Here is a 24,639-nt window from a genome sequence, read left to right on the forward strand (position 1 = left end):
AAAACACTAGACTCGTATTGTTGCTATTATGCTTCTCCGCATAATGTTGAGCCATGGGATAGTTGTGATCTTTGTTGGTGATCGCACGGAGGTGTTGCAGAATTCGTACCTTCAATTGATGTTTTGAGCTGCCCACATACCGGAGGCCACATGGGCACTACAGTAGGTAGACAACATAATCGCTATTGCAGTTAATCTGTTGTTTGATCGATTTTTTCTGTCACTTTTGCTATCTCTAGATGCACTAAGTGTAATACTTCCTCTATTACTTACCCGAGTTTTCTTAATAATCCGAAACTTTGTGTAGTGCACTGTATTAAGGATTATGAGGTCAGTACTGCTGAATTTCGACAGGATATGAAGGGTCAGTTGTTGATTGCTCTGCAAAAACCTTTTCCCCCAGTGACCCCAGCTACATTAGCAAGATGGGTGAGATGGCTCAAGGGTGAGGCAGGAATTGATGTTACATTCAGCTCGTGGAGCTATGGCTTCCAATGCTTTTTCTATGGGGGTTAGTTTAATGGACATTATGAAGGCAGCTGATTGGTCATCTGATTCTATGTTTAAGACCTTTTATTATAAACCAATTGTGGATATTGCATCTGTAGTGGTGGCGCAGCTTTAAACAAGCATAATCGGATCCTCCGGTCTTGACAAAGAATTCAAAATTTGTGAACATACATGACAAGAAATTTCAATATATATATATATATATATATATATATATATATATATATATATATATCAGGTGCTTTATAACCTGAAAATAAATGTCACGCCTGAAAGGGAATTTTGGGGATATATTATATAGTTAGAGAGGAGTAGAGTACCCTCTCCTTCAAACTCAACGTTAATTATTAAAGCCCTACGAGGTTTGTCAGTTATCTTATTTTTCTAACGTACTGTGCATGCACACTTTTCTACAATGTTTCTGAATACATCCTTAGTTTGTTTCCTGATATTTTATACTCATTCAAAATGGCTATTCACGTCGCACTGTCAGAACTATAGCGCATCAGCCTTTTCTAGTCTCCGAGTCATGCTGTTGGTTGAGTCTGTAGGGGCGGGGAAGCTGGCATTAGAGGCGGGACTTGAGCTCTCAGTGGGAGGGGCTCAAATGCGCTCGTGCCTGAATGTGTTGCTGAGGATTCTGAAATCGAATGTTTGAAGCATCGGAGCAGAGATAAAAGCTGCGCGCAGAGCTTCGGGAGCTGCAGTATCTGAGGAAACCTGCCCGATTTGGGGAAAGACCTGAGGGTCTCGGGAGACCCCGTCCGTGGACAACCGAAGGGGCGCCCGTGACATCAGTCCGTGAGGAGCAGGTCGAGCTGTCAGACCGCGGACGTCCCCACTGCAGCCCTAGAATGTGCGGATGAGCGGGCGAGGAGGCGACCCAGCATCTCGGAGCCTGCTGCAGGAGAGCGGAGACTGGGAGCTGTGCAGTACCGGGGTGGGGGGGCAAGCAGCAAGGGCCCCCCCCGGGAATAACCAGCCCCGACGAAGCTATGCACACAGGAGGTGAGACGGAGGATTTAGAATCGGGGTCAACTCTACTGCGGACACATATATGGGTCTAAAAACATTATATATATATATACATATATATATATATATATATATATATATATATATATATATATATATATATATATAGGTATATATTTTTTTAGACCTTTAAATGTCAGGATTTGCTATTTTCAAATGTTTCTAGCAGTCTCTGGATCCGTCCGTGAAGGCGAGAGCCTGAGTCGTCCTTGCACAGATTGAAACCACCGATCTGCAGTTTACCAAGGGTGGGGGCCCTCCGGTGTCAACTACAGGCACGGCGGGTGTTCGTTCTCCAGCGGAGGGGGCTTTGCTGCTGCCACCCCTAGATGTGAGGGTGACCTACTACTGCTGTCGACAGACATTGGGGGGGGGGTCGCTGCCTACAGACGCGAGCACTGGGCCTCTATCACTACCCACAGAGCCATTGTGGCCAAAGTGGCTGTTTGGGGGGGGGGGGGGCAGGGGGGGAATCGTCTAGGAGGAGGGGGGTCACTGTGACCCTGAAATGTATGGGTGTCGTTTACTGTTACCTGCAGCCCTGGTGGTCTTTCATACCGCCGATAGAAGAGAGCCCGTTTCTCCTTCCAACTATGGGCGCTCTGTTGCTACAGCTAAAGGCGGGTAGGGGTTATACTGGCTCCCACCCCTATGGGGAGTGGGATCTGTCTCTACCTCCAAAGGTAAAGGGGGGTTTGCCCCTACCTCTCGAGGTGGGGAATGGCTTCTGCTGCTGGCCTCAGATATGGTGACAGGCGGTGGCTCTATTGCTGTATCCAAAATCAAGGAGGCGGCTCTACTGCGCCCCCCAGAGGTGGGGATAGGGTGGCAGGCAGGCGCATTATGTTGCTGCTTCCAGTGTGTGTTGTGGGGGAGGGGGGTCGATTGCTGTCTCGAGAGGCGAGAGGAGGTTCTATCGCTGCTCCCGGTCTGTTGCTGTCTCTAGGGGTCGGGGTGGGGGGCTCTTTCTGTTGCTGTCTCCAGCGGTTGGAGAAGGGCCTATTTCTGTCTCCAAGGGAGGATCTACTGCTGTCTCCAGGATAGAGTTTGTAGTGACGGGGGTCTATTTCTGTTTTTTGCAGGGAAGAGGTTGTGGTGGTGGTGGTGGGTGTCTATTGCTGTCTCCAGGGTAGTACTGGTGGTAAGGGGTGTCTATAGCTGTCTCCAGGGTAGTGGGTGTCTATTGGTGTCTTCAGGGTAGTGGTGGTGGTAGGGGGTGTCTATGGCTGTCTCCAGGGCAGTGGTGGTAGTGATGGTGGTAAGGGGTGTCTATAGCTGTCTCCAGGGTAGTGGGTATCTATTGCTGTCTCCAGGGTAGTGCTGGTGGTAAGGGGTGTCTATAGCTGTCTCCAGGGTAGTGGGTGTCTATTGCTGTCTCCAGGGTAGTGCTGGTGGTAAGGGGTGTCTATTGCTGTCTCCAGGGTAGTGGTGGTGGTAGGGGGTGTCTATAGCTGTCTCCAGGGTAGTGGTGGTGCTAGGGGGTGTCTATGGCTGTCTCCAGGGCAGTGCTGGTAGTGATGATGGTAAGGGGTGTCTATTGCTGTCTCCAGGGTAGTGGGTGTCTATTGCTGTCTCCAGGGTAGTGGTGGTGCTAGGGGGTGTCTATTGCTGTCTCCAGGGTAGTGGGTGTCTATTGCTGTCTCCAGGGTAGTGGTGGTGCTAGGGGGTGTCTATTGCTGTCTCCAGGGTAGTGGGTGTCTATTGCTGTCTCCAGGGTAGTGGTGGTGCTAGGGGGTGTCTATTGCTGTCTCCAGGGTAGAGCTGGTAGCGAGGGGGTTTTTTCTGTCTTCAGGGTAGAGGTGGTGGTGTAAGAGGGGGGAGTCCATTGCTACCTACAGCCATGGGGATGGGGCGCTGCTGCCGCCGCCCCCAGTCATGGGTGACGGAAAGCGTCACTACACTCACTGTCTGGTTTGGGTGAGAGGGTTCTACTGCCACCTATGAAGGCATTGGGGTGGGCACCACGGGTACTTACAGATGTGAGTGGATGTCTTTACTGCCACGTTCCCACAGCAAAGAGACCTAATCTGCTGCCTACAGACGCCCGGATGTACTGCTACCTACTGTGCGGGGCAGTGGGTGGGTGGGTTTACTAATGAAAGACATGGGAGCTGGAGGAAGTGAGAGGAAGGCCAGGCGGTCATTGTGGATCGTTGTGAAAGCACCGGGAGGGTGAGGTGAAATGTTCAATTGTTGAGGGATGTGGACATATTGGAGGGATCCAGCTGGGGGCAGGGTCGACTTATTAGCATCGGATGTCGTGAGACGGCCCCTCCTTACTTGTTAAGCTCAGGGGGGGGGGAGGTGTCCCCGCTATAATGTAGTTAGAAGTTGCAGGGAAAGCAGCTTTTTTATTGCCCCCTCCCGCCTTCACTGATAGCAGCATTGTGTGCTCTGGGGAGGGGGCTTCTGTCTCCGGAGGTGAACAATAGAGTCTAGCCAGCTCCAGAGAGAGGACAGAGAGATAACCGGGTCTATAAGGTACAATGTAAAGACCAGCTCTGGTGTATGAATTGCAGGGGAGGGGAGTGGACAGGAGGTGAGGGGAAGCCCCAGGGAAGAGGCGTGGGTAATTTAGCATAGATCGGCAGAGACGAGCATCATTGTACATACAACACATGCCCAGCCCTCGCCTCTGCGGCCGAGTCGCCATTGGCTGGACCAACTGCCCTGGTCCACATGTCTGTGTAGAGTATTTGTATGTGATATCTGGTAGCCTCCTGGTCTGCACTATATGGAGTTGGGCCTTCTCTGGACTGCACTATGGGATTGTGTATTTCTTGGGGTTTAGGTCTTCTCCTGGGTTGTGCTATGGGGGGTTGGGAATGCTCTTGGGTGCATCTGGGGTGATGACTGTTCTCTGGATCTGTGCAATGACTTAGCAAATGGGGGGGGCGTGGGGGGTGGGGGTGGGTCGTGCCCTAATGCAAGGAATGAAGCCCCCCTCCCTGACTGCCATTGCTTGTTTACTAAAATCCAGTCATAATGGAGGTGCAGAGGGCCCCTCTGGGTCCTTGGGCCCAGTTGCATCACACCCCTGGAAATGGCCTTCAGATTATTTTCTTCGCGGTGCAGAGGTATGTCGTGCAGAGGTATGTCGTGCAGAGATTTGCCGGGTAGTGTCTGCTGGGTATGTTACCGGGCCCTCTGGGTTCTTTATTCTGTGCCATGGGGCCCTTGGTATTGGTTGAGGTACTGGGTGTAATCTGGACGTTTAATAGGAAGTGTTGGACACAGTTTGCGCTGCTGGGAATTGTATCACTGTGCTACGCACTGCGTTCTATTCGATAAACCATGCAGTGGGTGTGATGTTGTGGCCTGCTTGTGTTAGCAGTACAATAGGGCGATGCATATTCTTTGTGGTGCTTTACATCCTCTCTCCCCCTGCTCAGGGGGCACATACGTTAGGAGGGAATAATAATCTCCTCATAAAAGATATTACGAGTTAAAAATATGGGGTGGGTATTCTCTAGGCTAGTCAGTAAAGCGCTGGGTGATGTTGCCAGCGCCTACGCTGTGGGGCGCTGTTTTTATTTTTATTGTCCACGGATGTGGAGCCCTCGACATTCCGGTTCTGTGGGTGTATGATATCCTGTGAGTGGCGGGTTTTCTCCTGGGATACTCCGTGCAGTGCTGAGTGCTGGTTATTCATTGAGCCACCTTACGCAGCGCCGTAGGGTGCTAAGAATCCTTCATGGGGTTCTGGGGTGCTGCCTGGGTGTTTTAGTGGAGTGCTTGTTTTCGGTGCTGGGTATTCCCAGTGCCCGCGCTGTGGGTGATTGCTCGGCTGTGAAGTGGTGATTTTCTTCCAGTCTACACTGCATACTGCTGAATAATTGTATTTCACGCGGCTCGCTTTGGGAATTTTCTGCACGTGGGACATCGATTTTTTCAGGTCCTCGTTAGATGGTGCCTTTCGGGTCTGGGGATTGACAGCACGGCTGTCACACACACATATACATACAGTAGGCTATGCGCCCTCCCCTTACAGTCATTGGCTTTCTTCGACCAGTCTCTTTCAGCCATTACCGTGAGGTCTTGTAGATCATGTCGTGGCTCAGTCAAATGTGCTATTCAAATCAAGCGCTTGCGTTGAACGTCATGAGGGACTAGTTTACAACTGTACACTTTTCTGCCTCTCCTCTGGGGCACGATGGGGGGCGGGGGGGAGGGGGAGGATGTTCCCTCCTGTGTTTCTCTCTGTTATGTGCCGATGCTGTTTTGCACATTAAAACTAGTTCTGCTGGCTTAGCCAATGCTTATATCTGGCTGCAGAGTGCTTCTCTCATCAATATGTCTAGAGAATAAGGGCCTTATGGGAGAGCACTATCTGTTACTTTGGCCCTGCTGGGAGTACTGTCTGTTTCCGGCGTTTTGCTAGAGATTTGTATTTATCGGGCATTGGTAAGAGTATTTTTTTTAGGACTTACCTGCTATACAGCCTATAATTAGAGTTGGCCCGTTGCCTACCATGGGTTGGGTTCATTGTTACTCGCATTTGCTTGCTTCATATTTGGTTTTGCGTGTGGGCTTTCTTTCCTCTTCTTGTATTTGTCACTCTCTTGGAGCATGGACGCCTTACACTGCTTGCCTTTCCTGGTGCTACATTTTTCTTTTTGTTTAAGCACTCACCAAGAGTGCATGTGATTTTCAGTTGTCTTCCTAGTGGGCTTCTCTTCCGCTCTCTGCGATGCTCTCTCTTGTGGTCGTCCCCCCCCCCCCCCCCCTGCTTACTCATCGTGAGCTTCTGTCCCTCCTAGCTCCGTGTTGCTCTCTCTTCCACCAGTTTGCTTTTATCCCCCACGCTGCATGCTGTGCCTCATCAGAGAATTACAGAACAGGCAATAAGAACATACATAAAATGCATTTTTTAACCCAGTAGCTTGCCTGTTAATTAAATTGCTTCCTTGAAGCAACTGCTAACTATCCCTGATTTGTAAAATATAAAAAAGCACCTCCCGCCGTTTTCAGTCGACCCTCTTTAGAAACCGGGACATGAGCTACATTTCTGGAAATCTGCCGGGACAGCTGGTACAAGACCGGGACCGTCCGGGCAAATCCTGGACGCCTGGTCACCCTACAATGGCAGCACCTATTGTCTTTGCCAGTGCTTGTTTCTTTCTTTTTTGCACCCAGTGGCAGTGCATGTGTTTTCCTACCTCTGCTTGGTGTGCAGTTTTCCCTTCCCATCCCCTCCCACTGTCTGTGTTGCTCTCATCCTCCCACCCAGTTTGTCCATAGTTTTCCCCACCCATATTTGTATTTGTCATCCCCAAATTCCTGCGTTGCTGCACTGCCTCTGCTTCAAGTGGCTCCCTGTGCAACTTTATCTAGCAGTCTTCCACCTGCTCCTTTGTTGTTCTCCCTCCCCCGTGCATTTATGTAAAAAAAATTGGGAGGGGCTTTCAGCTTCAATTTACGACGTAGGTGTCCTTTTATATTTAATGCACTTTTGTGCATATTTTTTTTAATTTACTGCTCCAAGATTAATGCCCACCATTACAGAACGGCAAATTACAAGTTTAATGCCCGTTGTGTTAATCACATTTCTCTTCCCCCTACGGAAGCATCCGGGTGGGCATTGGGTCAGCCCACCTCAGCCATTGGCTCACTTCACTGTAAGTGGCAGCACTCAGCTCTTTCACAGGAGCACATCCACACACCAAGCCCTTCACTTCAGTGTCCAGCATTACTATGTCAATTTGCACTTTTTGAGACCCCAAAAATATTTTTACTTTTAATAATTTTTTTAAAATCTAATTGGTGCCGTCCAGGCACCTAACCCCGCGCCCGTACCATATTTTTTTTACAAATAAACAAAACAGGCATTGATAAAACCAAAAGGCTGACAGCCAACACCAGACCTATTTTCCTTACCATTGTGCTTGTGTTAGGGTTGTTAGTCGTATTTACTTTCCGGGCTCGCTGAAGATCTCTGTATTTGCTGCATGATGCCGATGAGGCCCGAGATTTACACGCTGTGTTTGTCTTGCTTTGCTGTACTGTAGCATTTGTTAGTGCTTCTATGTTGCAGTCTATGGAGCCCAGCTTCCTTTCCCCTTAATCGTTGACTTTATGCTTGTCTTTGACCATGTACAGCTCTCTGCTGCCTTTTGTCTAGGCTTGCGCTTTGACGTATTAAGCGCAAAACAGTAGAGCGCTGTATACAATTGGAGGTTTTGTAGCATCTAGGGTGGGGGTTTTACGGTGGAAAGCATACTGGGGTGAGGCTCACATGGAGGATTTGCAAGCAAAGGGAAGGCAGAACAGTGCTGGTGGGGAAGCCTTCAGGGCTGGTCCAGCTCAAGATACAGCATATTCAGTGGCATAACGAAACTTGAGCGGGCCCCCTGCAAAGTACATGCAGGGGGCCCCTTTGCTCCAGACACAGTCCAAGGGTCTCAGGCCAGGTGCCTGCCAGTGCCAGAAGGGGCCCCCGGAGATTGGGGACCCCTGCACCGCAGGGCTGCGGGGGCTTTTGTTACATCACTGACCATATTAGGCCTTGTTATCAAGCGCAGAGTCAGTCAAAGTATATTCCACTTGCTCTAGACTACTGCACCCTATACAATATAATGTGGTCCTACTCTAGAGCGATCCATGTGATACTGTTTATTGTAATCTAGCATACAGGGCTCTATCATAGCAAAGCAAATAAAGTGTCATTTGACTGACCAGGGATTTGAGGGGCTTGTTATGGAGCTTTGCAGTACCAAGAGACCCCACAAGGGTATCCTGGTGCTATTGGCCAGGCCTGGTGCATACTGGATCACCAGGCCTGACCTGGAGTGCACCAGGGCTTGCTCTGCTATTGACAGTATATTGGGGACTTGCTGTGTTTAGTTCACTGCCATCGACCAACGGGAAGGCTTATAACGAATAGGGTATTTTAGAAAAACATTTATTAGCCAGTGAACCGCCTCTAAATTGATGGTTCCCATAAGTAAAATGGACCATGCCTGCTTCAGATAAGCATAGTTGGTCACGCGGCGATGGCTGATGTACGGAATGCTTTCAGATTAAACTTAATTCCAGCAATTCACCCCGATCCTTCTAAGTTAATGGCAACTTTTGGGTGATGCTGCCAACACTGAAGACACAGACGTGGGTCTGCGTTTGTTAGTAACTGGCCCGCTATGTAGATAATGCTAAATTTCGACATTCAGTTTCATTGTAAGTGCCACAGATGTGTACAGACAAGTAAACCGAGACACAAGGGGTTAGTTATTTCCTCAAAATGGCCACTGCTCTCTCAACAGAGCTCTGCTCTGGTCTAGTCAGGGCAGCACTCAGATAGGGTTGGTTAGGTGGGTTATGCTGGGCTCTGGGATTGATTGGAGTGGGCTAATCTAAGGAAGGGCTTCTGTGTAGTTAGCCTATAATAGGCGTGAGCTAGGATAGGTGTGCGCCTTGCCTGCCTCTGGTCTGGACATGCTCTGGAATATGAGGGAAATTACTGGGTGGGATTTCAGAGATGACTTCTCTGTGCTTGGAGTTAAATTCTGCACTCGGTTAGTGGCAGAGCCCATGAGACTGTGGAAAGGACACACCTCAGTCGTGATCCCGGCGCAGTCCGACAATTGGCACCTGCATTTATCCCCAGTTTCCTCAGAGCCACAATGTTTGTCTTGTTAGTGAGCACCTTCATGTGAAGGGTTGCACGATTATGACACTCTTTCCTCCTGTTATTTCCCCTGATGGCGTGGGCATAGAAGCACCTATGGCCAATGCCAGGGAGCTAAAATAAACAAGCATTGCAATAGCCAATAGGTCTCACCTTTAGGACCTTTTAAGTGTTTAGCCATGCAACAGTTGATGTTGTTGCACCAAGGATATTGTGCTGCATAACTAAGTACTTATAAGGTCCCAGCAGCGAGACTTATTGGCAAAGCCAATTCTTGTTTTTAGTTTTAGCCATGCTGGCCGCATTGCTGAACAACTTAGTTAAAAAACATAGACCAAGCCAATAGGTCTCGTAGGCAAGTCCTATTTTGTTTGCCAGTGCTTGTTTTTATGTTACAACACTTGCATTAAGTGCATGTGTTCATTTCCTTGCACTCCATGTCAATCTCTTACCCATGTGGTATTGTCCCTGACCCCAACTCTTGCCCGTGAGTTGCTCTGCTCCCCATCGCGCTCTTGCCCGTGTGCTTCTATGCCCTCCCGTGTTGCTCTTGTTTGTCCGTGCATGCTTCTGTGCCCCCCATGGCTCTCCTCCACGTTTGTCCCCCAGCTCCAAATGGCTGCCCTCCAGCTCCAAATGGCTGCCCTCCCCAATCTGCTACCTGCCTAGAATAACATTTTAAAAGCCCCCACCTGCGCTCTTGTTGACCTCTCTCGCCCGTGTGCTTCTCTCTTAACCCCATGTTGATGTTGTGCGTCCGTGCGTGTTTCTTGGTTCCCCCGGCAGCTCTTCTCCCTGATTTTCCCCAACACACATTGCTACTGTACCCCATTAACCTTTTAAAACAAAAAAGCTTGATGGCGTGGCCGCTTGGCTGTTTCATTCTGAAGGCGTGCCTATGTGTTTAAAGTATGTATGTACATACAAAATGATATGGGCCAACAGCCTTGTTATCGTGCTTATTTTTTGTTCTTTTAAAAAAAAAACTTTTAAAATCTTTCCTTTACGTTGGCACCGACTTTGGGGCCACCGTCTACTATAGTTGGGCGCACACTCAGCCTTTCATCTTTCCACAGTTGATAAATTGAGAACCACTAATTTGGATAATAAAGGGCCAGATGTACTAACATTAGGAATACCAATTCCCTAATTCGGATACTCTCCAAATCGCAATTAGGAAATCGAAATTCCTAATGTAGGAAACTCTTTTGAGCTTCATTTTGCGATTCCTAGTGAGTCGTGAATAGACCTACCTCATGCATATTAATGAGGTCTGTCACAATTTGCGGAAATATTGTCCCCTACTCCGCACCAAATACAAACTTCTGCTTAACAGCTATAAGAAAGCAATTGTGTCGGCTAAAACAAACTACTTTTCAGAGAAAGTCGCTCTTTCTGCAAACAAACCCTGTGAGATCTTTTCCCTTGTCAAGCAGCTTGCCACTTCCGATCGCACAAATATCAGCTTCGCCCCATCTCAATCATTCTGCCTTGCACTCAATAACTATTTCATTGACAAAATTGCCATCATTAAAGCTAACATCCCCGTAGTCTCTCAACCCCAAGCTACCTTCCCCCTCCCACCGCCGCCTTTTTTGTTGGATCACTTCCCCCCTATCTCTACCGAAAAATTTCTTCTCTTGCTTGCTAAGGTCAAGTCCGGCTCTCCGGCTGACTGCGCTCCGGCCCGGATCCTCCAAACCCTCTTCACTTATTGTCCTGGACCCCCTCTCACCCTGCTTAATTCTTCGCTGGCTCTCGGTTCCGTCCCTTCTTCCTTTAAAACCGCAACAGTTCTCCCCATCATCAAAAAACCTGGCTTGGATCCCTCTTCCCCTCCTAATTTCAGGCCCATTTCCCTTCTTCCCTATTTGGGGAAGATTCTGGAAAGCTACGTCACATCTTGCCTGTCCTCACACATTGAGGAGTACTGCCTCTTAGCCTCCCCTCAGGCGGGCTTTCGCCCGGGCCATTCCACAGAGACCGTTGTCACTGCTGTTTTGGATGAGCTCAAGGGCAAAGCGGACTCTAATCTTCCCCAAGCTTTGGTGCTCCTCGACCTGTCGGCTGCGTTTGACACGGTCGACCATGCCATTCTTCTCGATCGTGTCAGCGCAGCCGGCATTAGGGGAGTGGCACTCTCTTGGCTAGCGTCCTTCCTTCAAGGCAGGTCCCAGGCCGTTCATCTTGCAGGATTCTCCGCTCCCCCCGTCCTCTTGTGTGTGGGGTTCCCCAAGGTTCCTCCCTCTCCCCCCTTCTTTTCAATCTGTATATCTACCCTCTCATTCTTTCTCTTCGTGAGCTGGGGGTCTCCGTGTACAACTACGCGGATGATCTCCAGCTCATCTTTGACCTTTCTACTTCTGACTCTCCTCTTTTTCTCAGTTCTACCCTAGTCTTCATCTCGGAATGGATGACCATGATTCATCTTAAGTTGAATCCGGACAAGACGGAGCTTGTCCTCACGGGTGGTCCCACCAAACCCTGGTCCCCGACTTATTGGCCCCTTTCCTTTGGCCCTCCACCCTCACCAGTTGCTTCCGCCCGTACTTTGGGCATCAAGGTTAGCAATGACCTTTCCATGCATGCCCAAGTCAGCTCCGTCGTCTCATCTTGCTTTCTGTCCCTCCGCCTCATCCGAAAAATTTCCCGGTTCTTCTCTACGAATGCCCTCAAATCCATCGTCATGGCCCTCATCACCTCCCGCCTTGATTACGGGAACGGCCTTTATGTGGGCATTCTGGCCTTTGAAACACGACGGTTACAGGCCATTCAAAACCAGGCAGCCCGTCTCATTTTTCATCTCCCTAAATTCTCTCACATCACGCCTGTTCTCAAGTCCCTCCACTGGCTCCCGGTGCACTTCAGATCCTTTTTTAAATTGGCTTGCTTAGCCTTCCTGGCTTACACCCACTCTGCTCCCCTCTTTATTGTCTCTTTAATCACTCCTTATACCCCGGTTCGCACCCTTCGCTCTTCATCTCTCCTCCTTCTCCAAGTACCTCGTTACCGTAAATCCCGAACCGGTGGCACCCGCTTCTCGGTCCTGGCCCCTCAGTTCTGGAACAGTCTTCCGCTGTCCATTCGTACTATTCCTACTTATCCCTCTTTTCGTAAAGCCCTAAAAACCTTCCTCTTCTCCCAGGCCTTTCCCGGTTAGTCCCCTTGGTTGCTTTGTAGAATCCGGTTCCCACCCTCAGCGCCAGGAAGCCGCTTGGCCACAGTGCGCTTTAGCAAGTTTCTTTTTCATTCATTTTCATTCATATTAGGAATCACAGCCATCACAAGGATGGTGGCCTGCTGAGATCAGCAGACCACCCTGTCTGTGATTACTTTTTAATAAAGCAATCTCTTTAAGTGCAGTCCGTTTTCCTTAAAGAAAAATGTGATGCGTTTAAAAAAAAAATATGAAACTTTGAAGTTGAATTTTCTTTAGGAGTAGGCAGTGGTCTGTGGGACTTAATTGTGATCCAAAATACAATAGTTATCCTTGGCAATCCTACTCAACAACTAAGCATGAGCCTTATTCTACTCGATTTACAAATCAAACGAGGTGTTTGACGACAAGAATTCGTAAAGTCAATGGGTCTGACACTGGCTGCCAGCCTTTAACCCCCTTGGCCTCGGCGATAATTCCGCCGCGGCGCTAGGGGGCAAAGGGGGGTGCGCCATGCCGCCATGATCGTGACGAAACCACTCCGTCACGAGCCGTGGTGGCGCTGTGCTTGTGATGGAATGGCTCCGTCACGGCCCGCCCGCTCAATAGAACGCGCGGCGCAGGTGCGAAATCAGCGCCGCGCAGGCGCGGCGGCCGGGCCGTGACGGAACCATTCTGTCACCAGAACAGCCCCACAGTGGCTCGTGACAGAATGGTTCCGTCACGAGCGCGCAATGGGTTAAAGGCTTTGTAAGTGCTTCTTTTGTTTAGTCATGTTCTAAAACTCAATCACTTGAATGGCATTCGAAACTTGAGCACAAATGTAGCTTGTGCACTTCATTTCCACAGGCTTAAAAAGACACTGTCACAATGACTGGAGGATGTCATCAGCGAAGTCCTCAATGGTGTCATCAGTGATGTTATTAATTATGTCATTTAACAGGTCATGAGTGATGCAATGTGAGATGGCATAAGCAGTGCAAGTTATTGTTAATTCACTACCTTAAAACAGGAGATGGCACTTAAAGCTTTAACCCTCGTTTTATTTTCCACCACTTTATTTAACCTGTTAATTTCAGTTTGTTTATATGTTTGTATATGTGTGTATGTGTGTATATATATATATATATATATGTGTGTGTATATATATATATATATATATATATATATATATATATATATATATATATATATATATATATATATATACACACACACTTGAAAAGACAAATATCCACACTCTCGGGATGATTGCAGTGAGAGGTTTAATTAACAGGGGTAACATGTTTCAACATCTCGCGCTGTCTTGTTCACACAATTGTTGATATATATATATATATATATATATATATATATATATATATATAATATGATAACTCAAAGCGCTGCACTTCGTAGCTCCCAGCCTTTGGTGCCAACCAGTGGCTGCAGAGGGCGCTTAAATTATGCAGGAATTCTTGTGCTTACGCCGAAATGTGTCGTCCTTACTTTGGTGCACAACAAAATTATTGTGCTGTCTTCTAGTGTGCCGCATCTTGTTTTTCTGCTATTTGAGACAGTGCACAGGAATTCCTGTGTGTATGTATATGTATATGTGTATATATGTGTATATATATATATATATATGTGTGTATATATATGTATATATTTCTCTGCAAAAAACAAGGTTACGGGGGCATTACTGTTAGGAGATAGAATTAAAAAACCTTTAGAAATTTACTAAAAAACCAAAGGTTACAGGGAAGTTATAGGTTCAGATTTTACACATACAAAACCATAGAAATACAGAAGTTACAGTTATCTCAAGTAACTATAACCCGTGCCTTAAGGTAACTAGAACCTGTGCCTCTACCATGCACAGTTTTCTCATCAAATATTTTACTGCAAATATTTAAGTGATATTATCAATGAAGCCATAGAAGATGTCACGAGTAATGTAATATGTAGGGTAATTAGCAGTGGATGGCGAGTGCGCAAGTTATTGTTATCTTAGGGCATGAGATAAAGTTACTTGAGATAACTATAACTACGAGAGAGAGGAGAGTTGACCCTCACTAGAACATCCCTGTAACCTTTGTTTTTTAGTGAATTTCTAAGGTTTTTCTTCTGTTTCCGAACTATAATGTCCCTTTACCTTTTTTTCCAGCTAATATTTACGGTTTTAAATGATTTTCCTAACTATAACGTCCCTGTAACATTTGTTTTCTTTTCAGTGGATTTCTACTTTTTTAAAATGTTATTTCCTAACTATAATGTCGCTATAACCTGGGTGTGTGGTGTGTGGGTGTGCTAGTGGCTGTGTAGGTCTGTGAGTGGCTGTATCAGTGTGTGAGCGGGTGTGAATGTGTGAGTGGTTTTGTTGGTCTGTGAGTGGGTGTGTGAGTAGGTGTGTGAGTGACTGTGTGTGGGTGTGTGAGTGTGTGAGTGGTTGTATGGGTGTGTGAGGAAGTGTGAGTCTGTAAGTGGGTGTATGTTTTTGTTTTCATTTGGGATCTGGATCCGTGGATTCACCATGGATTCCCATGGTGGAGGAGTACTGTGCACACAAATAACCTTTTTTTCTGCAATTTCTTCCCCATGAGGTGTCCCTCACAGACCCCCCTCTCTTAGTCCCATGGGGTCATGGTACCTCTACCCTGACCCCTTCTATCAATTTTAACTTTTATTCCTCTCCTCGCCCCCAGGACAGAGTCTCGATACACAAAATGACAGCCACAACTTTCCTTTCAGGTTGCTGCCAGCTAATCATGGCATTTCCCTTGGCGCATGGATCCAGTGGCGTAGCAAGGTCAGGTGGTACCCCTGCGGAAAATTTCTTGTCACCCCCGGCTTGACAAAAATATGTGTTTAAAACCCATATTTTTGCCATTTTGTCACCCCCCTCAGTGATGACACCCGGGGCGTCCTGCACCCGCCTTCCTACGCCACTATGTGGATCCACGGATCCACTGCATTCTGCATCCCTATATATACATAAATCTTTTTTCTTTAATAACTCCAAAACTACTGAATACATTTACACCAAAGTACCAAAAGAGATCTTTCTGGACCAAGATCTAGCTTTCTGCTAAATTTGGTGTAATTCTGTTCAGCAGTTCCACCTGTAGCCATGTCTAAAATCTTGATTGGAAACTGCATGGGGATAACATGTTGCGGGACTCTCCCTTTTTCTCGGCCCCTGCTTGACAAATCCCCCCAAAGCTTTCCAGACAGAACCTGAAGTGAATGGCAAACTAGTTTTGAAACATTCGTAGCCATATGTTGAGGCTTGCCATGGGCGATGTATATGTGGTATTTGAGAGACCTTCTCTAAGGCACTGTACTTGATGCAGCACTAATTCACACGTCACCAATATGATGTGCACCAAATACAGTGCTAGTTGTCAGTTCTACCTTGCCCCCATCTTCGGCTGTATTTGATGCAGTATATTTGATCTTATTTTGGAGCTCTGTATTGGATGCAGTTTACTAGGGCTGTGTAATTCCCATACAATCAATTGGAAGTTTCTTGGGTTCTTTTTGTTATGATACATTAGTTCATGCTATGATGTGCAACATTGGGTCTTGCTGAGGTCTCCATGCCCGATGCAGTATCCTGGGGCTTGCTACGATGCACAGCACTGTAAGGCTTTACATGGGGTACTGCTATGGACCATTGTATTTGATGCAGTGTATTGTAGTTTGCTATGGAACCCAGTATTAAAAAGCCTTATATCGGGTCTTGTGATGGAGTATAACGAACTTGCTATGGAGCCCAGTATCAGATGAAGTAAAGTGCAGTTTGCTTGGGAGCCCAGTGTTATATGCAGTATATTGGAGGTTATCAATATATGCAATAATGGATGTGATAGATTGGGGACATTCTCAAGAGTCCAGTATCAGATGCAGAATAGTGGTGCTTGACCCGGAGCCCAGTATCAGATGCAGTATATTGGGTCTTACTACAGAACCCATTGTTGGAGACAGAATGTGTTTACTCTTTTTTTGATGAAACACACTGGAGGGTAACTGTTCCTATGGAGGGAATCCGGCCTATTAGGCTATGGATTGCATTGGAGGAGGGATAGAAGAATGGAAATGATAAAGTTGAAATAGATAGATCTCAGGATGGATATTATATTTTTGAGGGAAAAATCCTCAAGAGTTGTTCCCACACACCCGTAAAGGTGTCATGCTTCATTATAGGGTGTTTTTTCGCCTCGCGGGGTTGACACTGCAGTCCCCCACGGGCCCTGCAAGAAGGTTCTTTAGCTGAGCTCTTTTAAAGTAAAACACCATAGTGCTGAGTGCAGGTGTGTGGGTAAGTGCAAAAGTGGGTTGAAAATACCTCTCTGTGTGAATTGCATTTACTCTTTTCTTCCGCTATTTAAACTGTTTAAATTGCATTTATATAGCACTTACTACCCTGACGAGGCGTTGAAGCACAGTACAGCGAGTAGTTCCCAGGAACCTAAAGTTAGTAATCAGTCCATTAGTTATTGGGGTTAGCTTTACATGCTCATTCCATGCATTCAATCCAGTTTTTTGTGGTACTTTGTTGACATGGATGTGATCATTAGAGAAACAAATGCTTGCTGGAATTATTGGATCTTGTTGTACTTTCTAAAGAGCTTAAGATGGATAGGCATGAAATGAAGGGGGAGATTTACCATGTTTTCCCATAGTGCACTGCAGCAGCCGCAAATGCTATGCTGCATGAAAAGGAGAGAGGAGGAGAGCGCCGAATTTACTAAAATAAGGCACTCTCCTTCCCTCTCCCTTGTGCCATGCACCTCAGAAACACCTTTGCGCCATGGTGCAAGGGTGTCTCTGTGAGTCTAGCATAGGTTTTGTACTTGAAGGGTAACCTTCCAGTACAAAATACTATGCTGAGACTCACTTCAAACCTTTTCCCTCTTTGTATGCATGCTATACAGGGCAGGACACATGCAAAGTCGGAAAAAGGAGAAATGAAAGCATTTTTCCTTCCTTGCGCTAAACCCTATCTACTTTACATGGTAAATTGGATTTAGCGAGAAACCATGTATAGTGGCATGGGAACACCCATGCTCCACCCTTGGTATGCCCACATGGCGCAAAGTAATGCAAAGCAGCGCCATTCCCTGCTTTGCGTTATTTTACAGTTATTTCCAGCGTGAAACAAGTTAACGCTGTGAAGTAAATTGGGAAAAAAATTGCGCCGATTTGCGCCACTTTTGTGATGTAAACATGATGCAAAATCTTAGTAAATCTCCCCCTTCGAGTAACTTGTATACAGAACAGGTAGACAGAAGGTAGAAGGAAGCAAGGTGCATTAAAAAAAAGAATAAGGGATAGAAATAATAAAGATTTCATTGCAGGTCAAATTTTCATGCAAGATTTGAAGGAATGAAGCAGGTTGGATTTTTTTGAATGCACTTTGTGGATTTAAACCTGTTGAAAGAAGCCGTTTTAAAGGAATGTAGATTTCCCAATCCTTTTACAGGCTCTTAACAGGTGACACAGATACGTCCCAGAGTGAAAAGAAGACCCAGGGCTTGTTAAGAACCCTTTATTGTCAAGCTGTGTGACAGATTAGTACATTATTATATTCGTAATTACAATTTGAAAATACCCCTGAGAGAATCCCTTTATATAGCAGTATATTCAGAGTCAAGTCATAAAGCTGTATTCGGTTTCGGGAATCGAAGTCATAAAAGCACATATTAAACACCTTATACATTATTATTACAATTATGTACAATACACTGAAGATAAAAAGTATGAGCCAAATATGCAAATATTCCAGAAATATATTACAGTAAGTGCAAAAGAGACGATCTGTTTTATCGAATAAGAATAAAATGTCCTCTAGCAGCAACATGTATTACGAAATTTGATTACTTTTTTAAAAAAACCTGTAACTGCTAAAATCACGTGATCATCTTCCAAGTCTTGTAATTTTATAAAAGCCAATAGGCACGTTCGAATTCCCCGAGCTCTGAGTATGGGCAATAAAAAAGTTCTGCGTGGTATTTGATAAAATTTACAAAAAAGGACACAGTGTAAATTTGATTGGTGGGATATATTATCACAGGGACAAACAAGGTTTTCAGTCGACCAGATATTGCACAATGGAAACGTTACTAAACGGAAAAAAATCCCTAGTCTAAATCTATAGCAGTATATTCATAAACTATACATGTAATATAAAATATATGGTACGCAAACCCCCATCAACTTAAATATACACACATAGCAGCAATCATTACTATATTCAGTGCATGTTTGTGTCCCATTCACTACTTGGTTCAGAAGGTGCTGTGCCCTGAGTTCACCTGAAGAGCACCCACACAGAACATACACTGTGTGCAGCAGAATTAATGTGTCTGAGGTCGCCTTCCAGCACCCACTTTGCCTCGTTTGCTGAAAAGAACTTTATTAAACATAGATATTTGCTTTCTGTGCTATAAATGGATTCTCCTCACCCAACCCTTAGTAGTATTTGCCAGAACATCCCAAAATAAATCCTGATTTAGGTGCTGTAGGTGACAATTGTGTATTTCAAGAAAATTGTATTTCGAGAAAACTGAGAAATTGAAACTTTTATTGTACAATATTTTGAGAAGATTGGCGGTAACCTGGCCATGTTCGCTCTTGGTGAGACAAATCCAAACTCTAGATCAAGAAGATGCCTTTTTAAGCGCTAACCAATACCATTTGGCTGTACTAAAATTATGGTATAATATACTCGTAGGAGCTTTCAGCCAGTCCTCTTCATCTAGTCGTCTGTAATTGTGTCATTCACATTTTTCTGCAGCATGGGACAATGAGTCTGTCCACTTCAGCCATTTACTAACTACCACTGTGAATGACGTTATTCCGCCCTTTCACAAGGAAAATATCCACACACAAAGTTGCTTCTTTAAGAGGCATGGATGGGAACTACTACAGAAGTGTGTTCTTTTTCTTTTTGAGACCAAAAATAGTTTCAATTTTTTTTCTTCTTTTTTTAATTGATGAGGGTCCAGCAACTTCCCCAACAATATATATATATATTTTAAACCATGACAAAACAAGCATTGACTTGGCCAAAAGGCTGGCAGCCAACACCATAACTATTGGCTTTGCTATTGTTTGTTATATTTATCATGTAAATGTACTTCCATCATTTTCATGGACGATGTCATGAAGCCCTCCCTGATTTACAATTTGATGAGTACTAATTTCAGCTGGAGTTTTGATCTCTAAAGTTGTGTCTTAGGCCAGTCTATCGTCTTCTATGTCCTCTTTTTCCCTCCCTGCCTGAACGTTGCTGATTGTAATAATCAGAATAAACTTAGTACATAAAATGATATGGAACTGATGAATTAGTATTTTATTAGCATTATTTGTATTGCTCGTACAGTGCAATGACTCAACAATGTAATATGAACAAAAATATTTATAAAGTGCACACCATAAATGTAATTATCTCTTCATGTGTAAATGAGTGTTTTTACTACAACCCAAAGTGTACTAGTTTAACCCCTTCAGTGCTGATGACAAAGCCAGCTCGTCATGGGCGTTACCTGCGCTACGCGGATGACGAGCTGGCTTTGTCATAACCAAGCCATTTTTTTATTTTCAGCGCACAGCGGGAAAACGCGGTAGGGGTTAAACAACTTTTAGAGGACGAAAGGCTAAAGGGGCGTTGCCACATGCAGTAAGTGTTGCACATATGTATCTGTAGCTGGTGCTCTACTCTGTGCCTTATCACCAATACTTTAAAGGGTATCGGTCCCTTGTAGAGTTGATCCCTTTCTTTAGTACGAACGATATTTCAAGGCATGACCATGACCCGCCCCTGCTGTGATTCCTCTCCAAAACTTTGAAGAGATGGACGAATGGAGCAAATTTCACATAGGACTAGAATGACCTACAGGGATCCCTTGTTATTGAGGGTAGAAGATTTTTGTGGAACCACTCTACAGAGAGGGGGTGCAATGCACATCTCACTATACGTTCTGGACAGTGTTCCTACAGTTGTGACTCAAATTGGGCCAAACCAGGGCAGCCATATCTGGCTTCTCTGTGATTTCCTGGTGGACTGTCAATGTGACGTGCTCAAAATACGATTGTCCTTTTCATCAAGCGCGGTAGAGTAATGGATGCTAATGGAAGACAGGATTTGGGAATCTTATACCTTTAAGTGCTATGTGTTTGCTCAGAAATGGAAGCCGTTGTGTAAAATTGCACTCTGTGTCACCAAGGCCAATAATTCAGGTCAGATATGGAAAGAATGATTTATGAAGAGACATGAGAGTACAAAATAATAGTGATTGTTTCTGTAATACCTGCTGGGATGTCACTGCAGCCATTGTGATACCCTGAGATTCCATGTTCTACTCACAGACTTTCAGTGTCTGGGGAGCAGGCCTGAAGTGGATTACCACCCTAAGTATGTGTATTGACTTCTTGAAAATATCATCTCATAACACTGCTTGTAGAATTATATTATATTGAGTATATGTATAAATAGTCATTTTTTAATAAGCGTTTCATTCTGTTAGGACATGTGTGTATTTTACAACATTGATAGTGCACCCTTTCCTCTTCAGTCTGGGGGCTGTGGTCATGAGAAGAGGTAGGAGTACTAACTGTACTCCTCCAGATTTGGAGGCAGGTTCCTAACACCATCCTCACTCCAACAATTATTATAAGATTTCCGCAGACTAAGTAGTAAACGTTTCCTAAATAGTATTAATGTTTACTGGATAATTTTCTTCCAACAAGAAAAGGTATCTTTGACTCAGTCATTATGGGGTGTGAAGGAACTCATTCCTTATGTAGAAAAGCACTGGAGATACTGGCAGGTTAAGGCCGTGTGTGCCCTGCTGTCCTAAAAAGTAGGTCCAAGTCCTTAGGACTCCATCATACCAGGGCTAACTGGAAATTATGTCTATTCCACAGTGTAGATCTCAACCCACTAAAATAGATCTTTTATTATTGATGTACTTTGAGAGCTAAAATTGATTAAATTTGATTTTAACAGATGATGATGTGGATACTTTAAAGAACGTGCAGTAACAATTTGCTGTCTTCTTTGTTGCAGGTTTTGAAAACTGACTGGAATTTGGAGGGAGTGCCATTTTTGGAGAACAAACTGAGGAATTTAATGTAGGTCTAAATCCAATCTCCTGGCTTGATAAAGCCACGGTATTTTACTTGACCTGTTTCAGGTCCACCATCCTCTGCCACCATGGGTACCGTGCTGTCCCTGTCACCCAGTTACAGGAAGGCTTCTCTGTTTGAAGACGGATCGGCTACCGTGGGACAATACACAGCCGTCCAGAACAGCAAGAATGCCAAGGACAAAAACCTGAAAAGACACTCCATCATCTCTGTCCTCCCCTGGAAGAGGATTGTGGCCGTCTCTGCCAAGAAAAAGAACTCCAAAAAGGTGCAACCCAACACCAATTACCAGAACAACATCACCCACCTCAACAATGAGAACCTGAAAAAGTCTTTGTCCTGTGCCAACCTCTCTACTTTTGCCCAACAGCCACCAGCCCAACAGCCGGGGCAGAAGAACCAGATCTCCAGCACCAAGAACTCTGTGTCCTCTGTCAAGAAAATCCCAAACACCAACTCAGCCCCTTCGGCTTCTCCCAAGAGAGTGGTTGTTCAGGCCTCGACCAGTGAGTTACTGAGATGCCTTGGTGAGTTCCTCTGCAGGAGGTGCTACCGGCTAAAGCATCTTTCCCCCACCGACCCGGTCCTATGGCTACGGAGCGTGGATCGGTCGCTGCTTCTTCAGGGATGGCAGGACCAGGGCTTCATAACCCCTGCTAATGTGGTGTTCCTGTATATGCTATGTCGTGATGTCATCTCTTCCGAGGTGGCCACCGAGCACGAACTGCAGGCAGTGCTGCTCACCTGCCTCTACCTCTCCTACTCTTATATGGGTAATGAGATCTCCTACCCACTCAAGCCCTTCCTGGTGGAAAACTGTAAGGAGGCCTTCTGGGACCGTTGTTTGTCCGTCATCAACCTAATGAGCCCAAAAATGTTACAGCTCAATTCTGACGCCCATTATTTCACCCAAGTCTTCGCTGACCTCAAGGGTGAGAGCAGCCAGGAAGAGAAGAGCCGGCTCCTCATTGGGCTGGACCGCTAAATGGAGGCAGAGTCTCAACAGCTGGGGGAACAATGCTATTTTTATCAATTCTATAAAGAAAGCAAACTATCCCAAGAACTTGACTCGTGTTCCTGTCAACATGCAATGGCGAGCGAGGTGTGAGGATGGGCCCATTGTTTGCATCTCTTACCACACCTCGTTGCCCTACACAAAACACTGGGGGTGGGCAGGTTGTTGAGTGTCCTAGTGGTATATAACATTTATAGTAAGTACTTCCGGAAGGCAGGGTAGGGTTGTGAAATGTTTCACGAGAATCATTGTGGTGAAAGGAGTGGATGGGGGGGGAGGGGTGGGGGAGTCAGCCTAACCCAGCCTCCCGCTGTAGGATCAGTGCCTGATCTTTGTAATGTACTGAATACTTTAGACCATGACTGATCTTGACTATCAATTGATCTGGACTTTCATCTAAAAGATTCTCCTAATTTTCTTCCCTTCAAAACAACTTTTTTGTACTGTTTACTGTGATCCAGTCACAGAGAACCTAGGGGTGCCATCTGACTCCCACAGATCTCAGAATCTTCAGCACGATTTGGTGGATCTCCTGGAGAGGAGTAGGCATTTTCCCCACCTCCACCAAAAGCTGAGCCTCTGTGTTTACTGTACCTCTATAGTGTTACGAGGCGTGCCGTGTCCCAACAGGGCATCATGTCGCCTAGAAAATGTTGGATTAGCTTCGGAATGTAGTGAAACAGAAGGAGACCCCACTTGCTGTTCAGTGGTACATGGGCGGTGAACTTGTTGCACTTCCAGTAAGCAAGAACTATTTGTGTGCAGAGCTTATCGCTTGTATGGGAGCTAGCCTTTTAACTGAAAAAAACCTGCCTCTGATTCGATAAACAGGGCCTGTGTCTTGAGACTGCATCAGTCCGGGAGGTCCCGCACCACAGACCAATGTTTTCCCCTTTCTTGTTTTTTTAAAAAAATGCCATCCTAGTCCGGTCATTTTATATGTCTTACCTTTGTTAGCTCCCCCACGTACATTGATCCAATGCATTTCAGCTGTGAGTTGGGCCCTGATCCAAAAACGCCTGTTTTGTTAGCTGCATATTGTTGGCTGGTGTGATTCAGTGACCAGCTTTGCTACTCATGTAATTCGCTAGCTATGCCATGTCATGATTTGTGTTGACCTTCCTCTTAGTGGCTTGTTGGCCATTATAAGCTCGTTTCTAAGAGGTCTGCGAGGGATGGATAAGAATTTCAAAATCATTGTATCAAGAGATTGATAGGAGAATGGGTACAAATGCAGATCATTTTGACAAGGGTCTCTTGGGGTGATACCTGGTTACAGAATGCAGGCCGATAGTTCTTCCTCACTGTCCTGTGATGAACGAAGAGAAAGGAAGCAATGCTCATACACTGTACACTACCACATACTGCCCAAAACCAATGCAACCTACAGAACTTGCTGTCCTAATACCAGCCCAGGTGCTCAGCAGCCCACTCCAGGTCAGAAATGTTTGTCCCGATGCAGAATCTGCTTAATCAGACCCATCCAGTAAAGAAAAAAAACACACCTCCATAGAGGGATGCCACCCGAACATGCTTGTCCAGGTGCTAGAGAGCATATGCACCAACTCCCTGCTTAGAAAAGAGGCGCTGCTTCTTTTTATTTTGTTTTTTAAGGTAATTTTTTTCTTTTCCCCTTCAGACATATCTTCTTTCTAGTATACCTCAGTAGGCAAATAGACTTCTGCTTCGGGCTGTGGAATCCCTTCCTTTAACCCCTTCCATGCTGATTACGGCCGGGAGCCGTCATAGCACACAGTGCTCGTGTGGTGATGACCGCTCCCGGCCGTCATGACCGCACCCGCGATCGGAATGTGCCGCACAGGTGCAGAATCGCGGACGCGCACAAGGGGTTAATGGTCTTCCCTATTGACCGTATGTGGGGCTGACCCTCTAGCAGAGCGAGGTGAGGGAGCGCTCTGCAGCACTGATGTAGCTCTGCAGTAGTGGTCAGGGATGCTGGCCATGAATGTGAGGTTGGAGAGGGTGAGTTTGAGCTTTGAGCTGTTCGGGTATGCCAGTCCTGCAAGGGGTGAGTTGTTTGGTCGCCAGCAGCGAGAGAAGGCTTGCCGTGTAGCAGTGAGAAAAGTGTACCCCTGCAGGATGGGGGTCGGCTTGGGACAGTGAGATGAATCTGGTCACAGTGGGGAAAGGCTACCACAGCTGCAG

At 46.0% G+C, this 24,639-nt stretch overlaps 1 protein-coding gene across 1 annotated transcript; it reads left to right on the forward strand.

Annotated features, from left to right (window-relative positions):
• Positions 1–1,172: 1,172 nt before the first annotated feature.
• Positions 1,173–24,639, forward strand: CDK5R1 (cyclin dependent kinase 5 regulatory subunit 1). The gene is made up of 2 exons (XM_078645111.1): positions 1,173–1,518; positions 21,379–24,639. The coding sequence occupies exon 2, from the start codon at positions 21,526–21,528 to the stop codon at positions 22,441–22,443; it is 918 nt and encodes a 305-aa protein (XP_078501237.1). The 5' UTR covers positions 1,173–1,518; positions 21,379–21,525; the 3' UTR covers positions 22,444–24,639.

The sequence above is a fragment of the Lissotriton helveticus genome, chromosome 5_1 (assembly GCF_964261635.1).
Source record: "Lissotriton helveticus chromosome 5_1, aLisHel1.1, whole genome shotgun sequence".
In the NCBI taxonomy this organism is placed as follows: domain Eukaryota; kingdom Metazoa; phylum Chordata; class Amphibia; order Caudata; family Salamandridae; genus Lissotriton; species Lissotriton helveticus.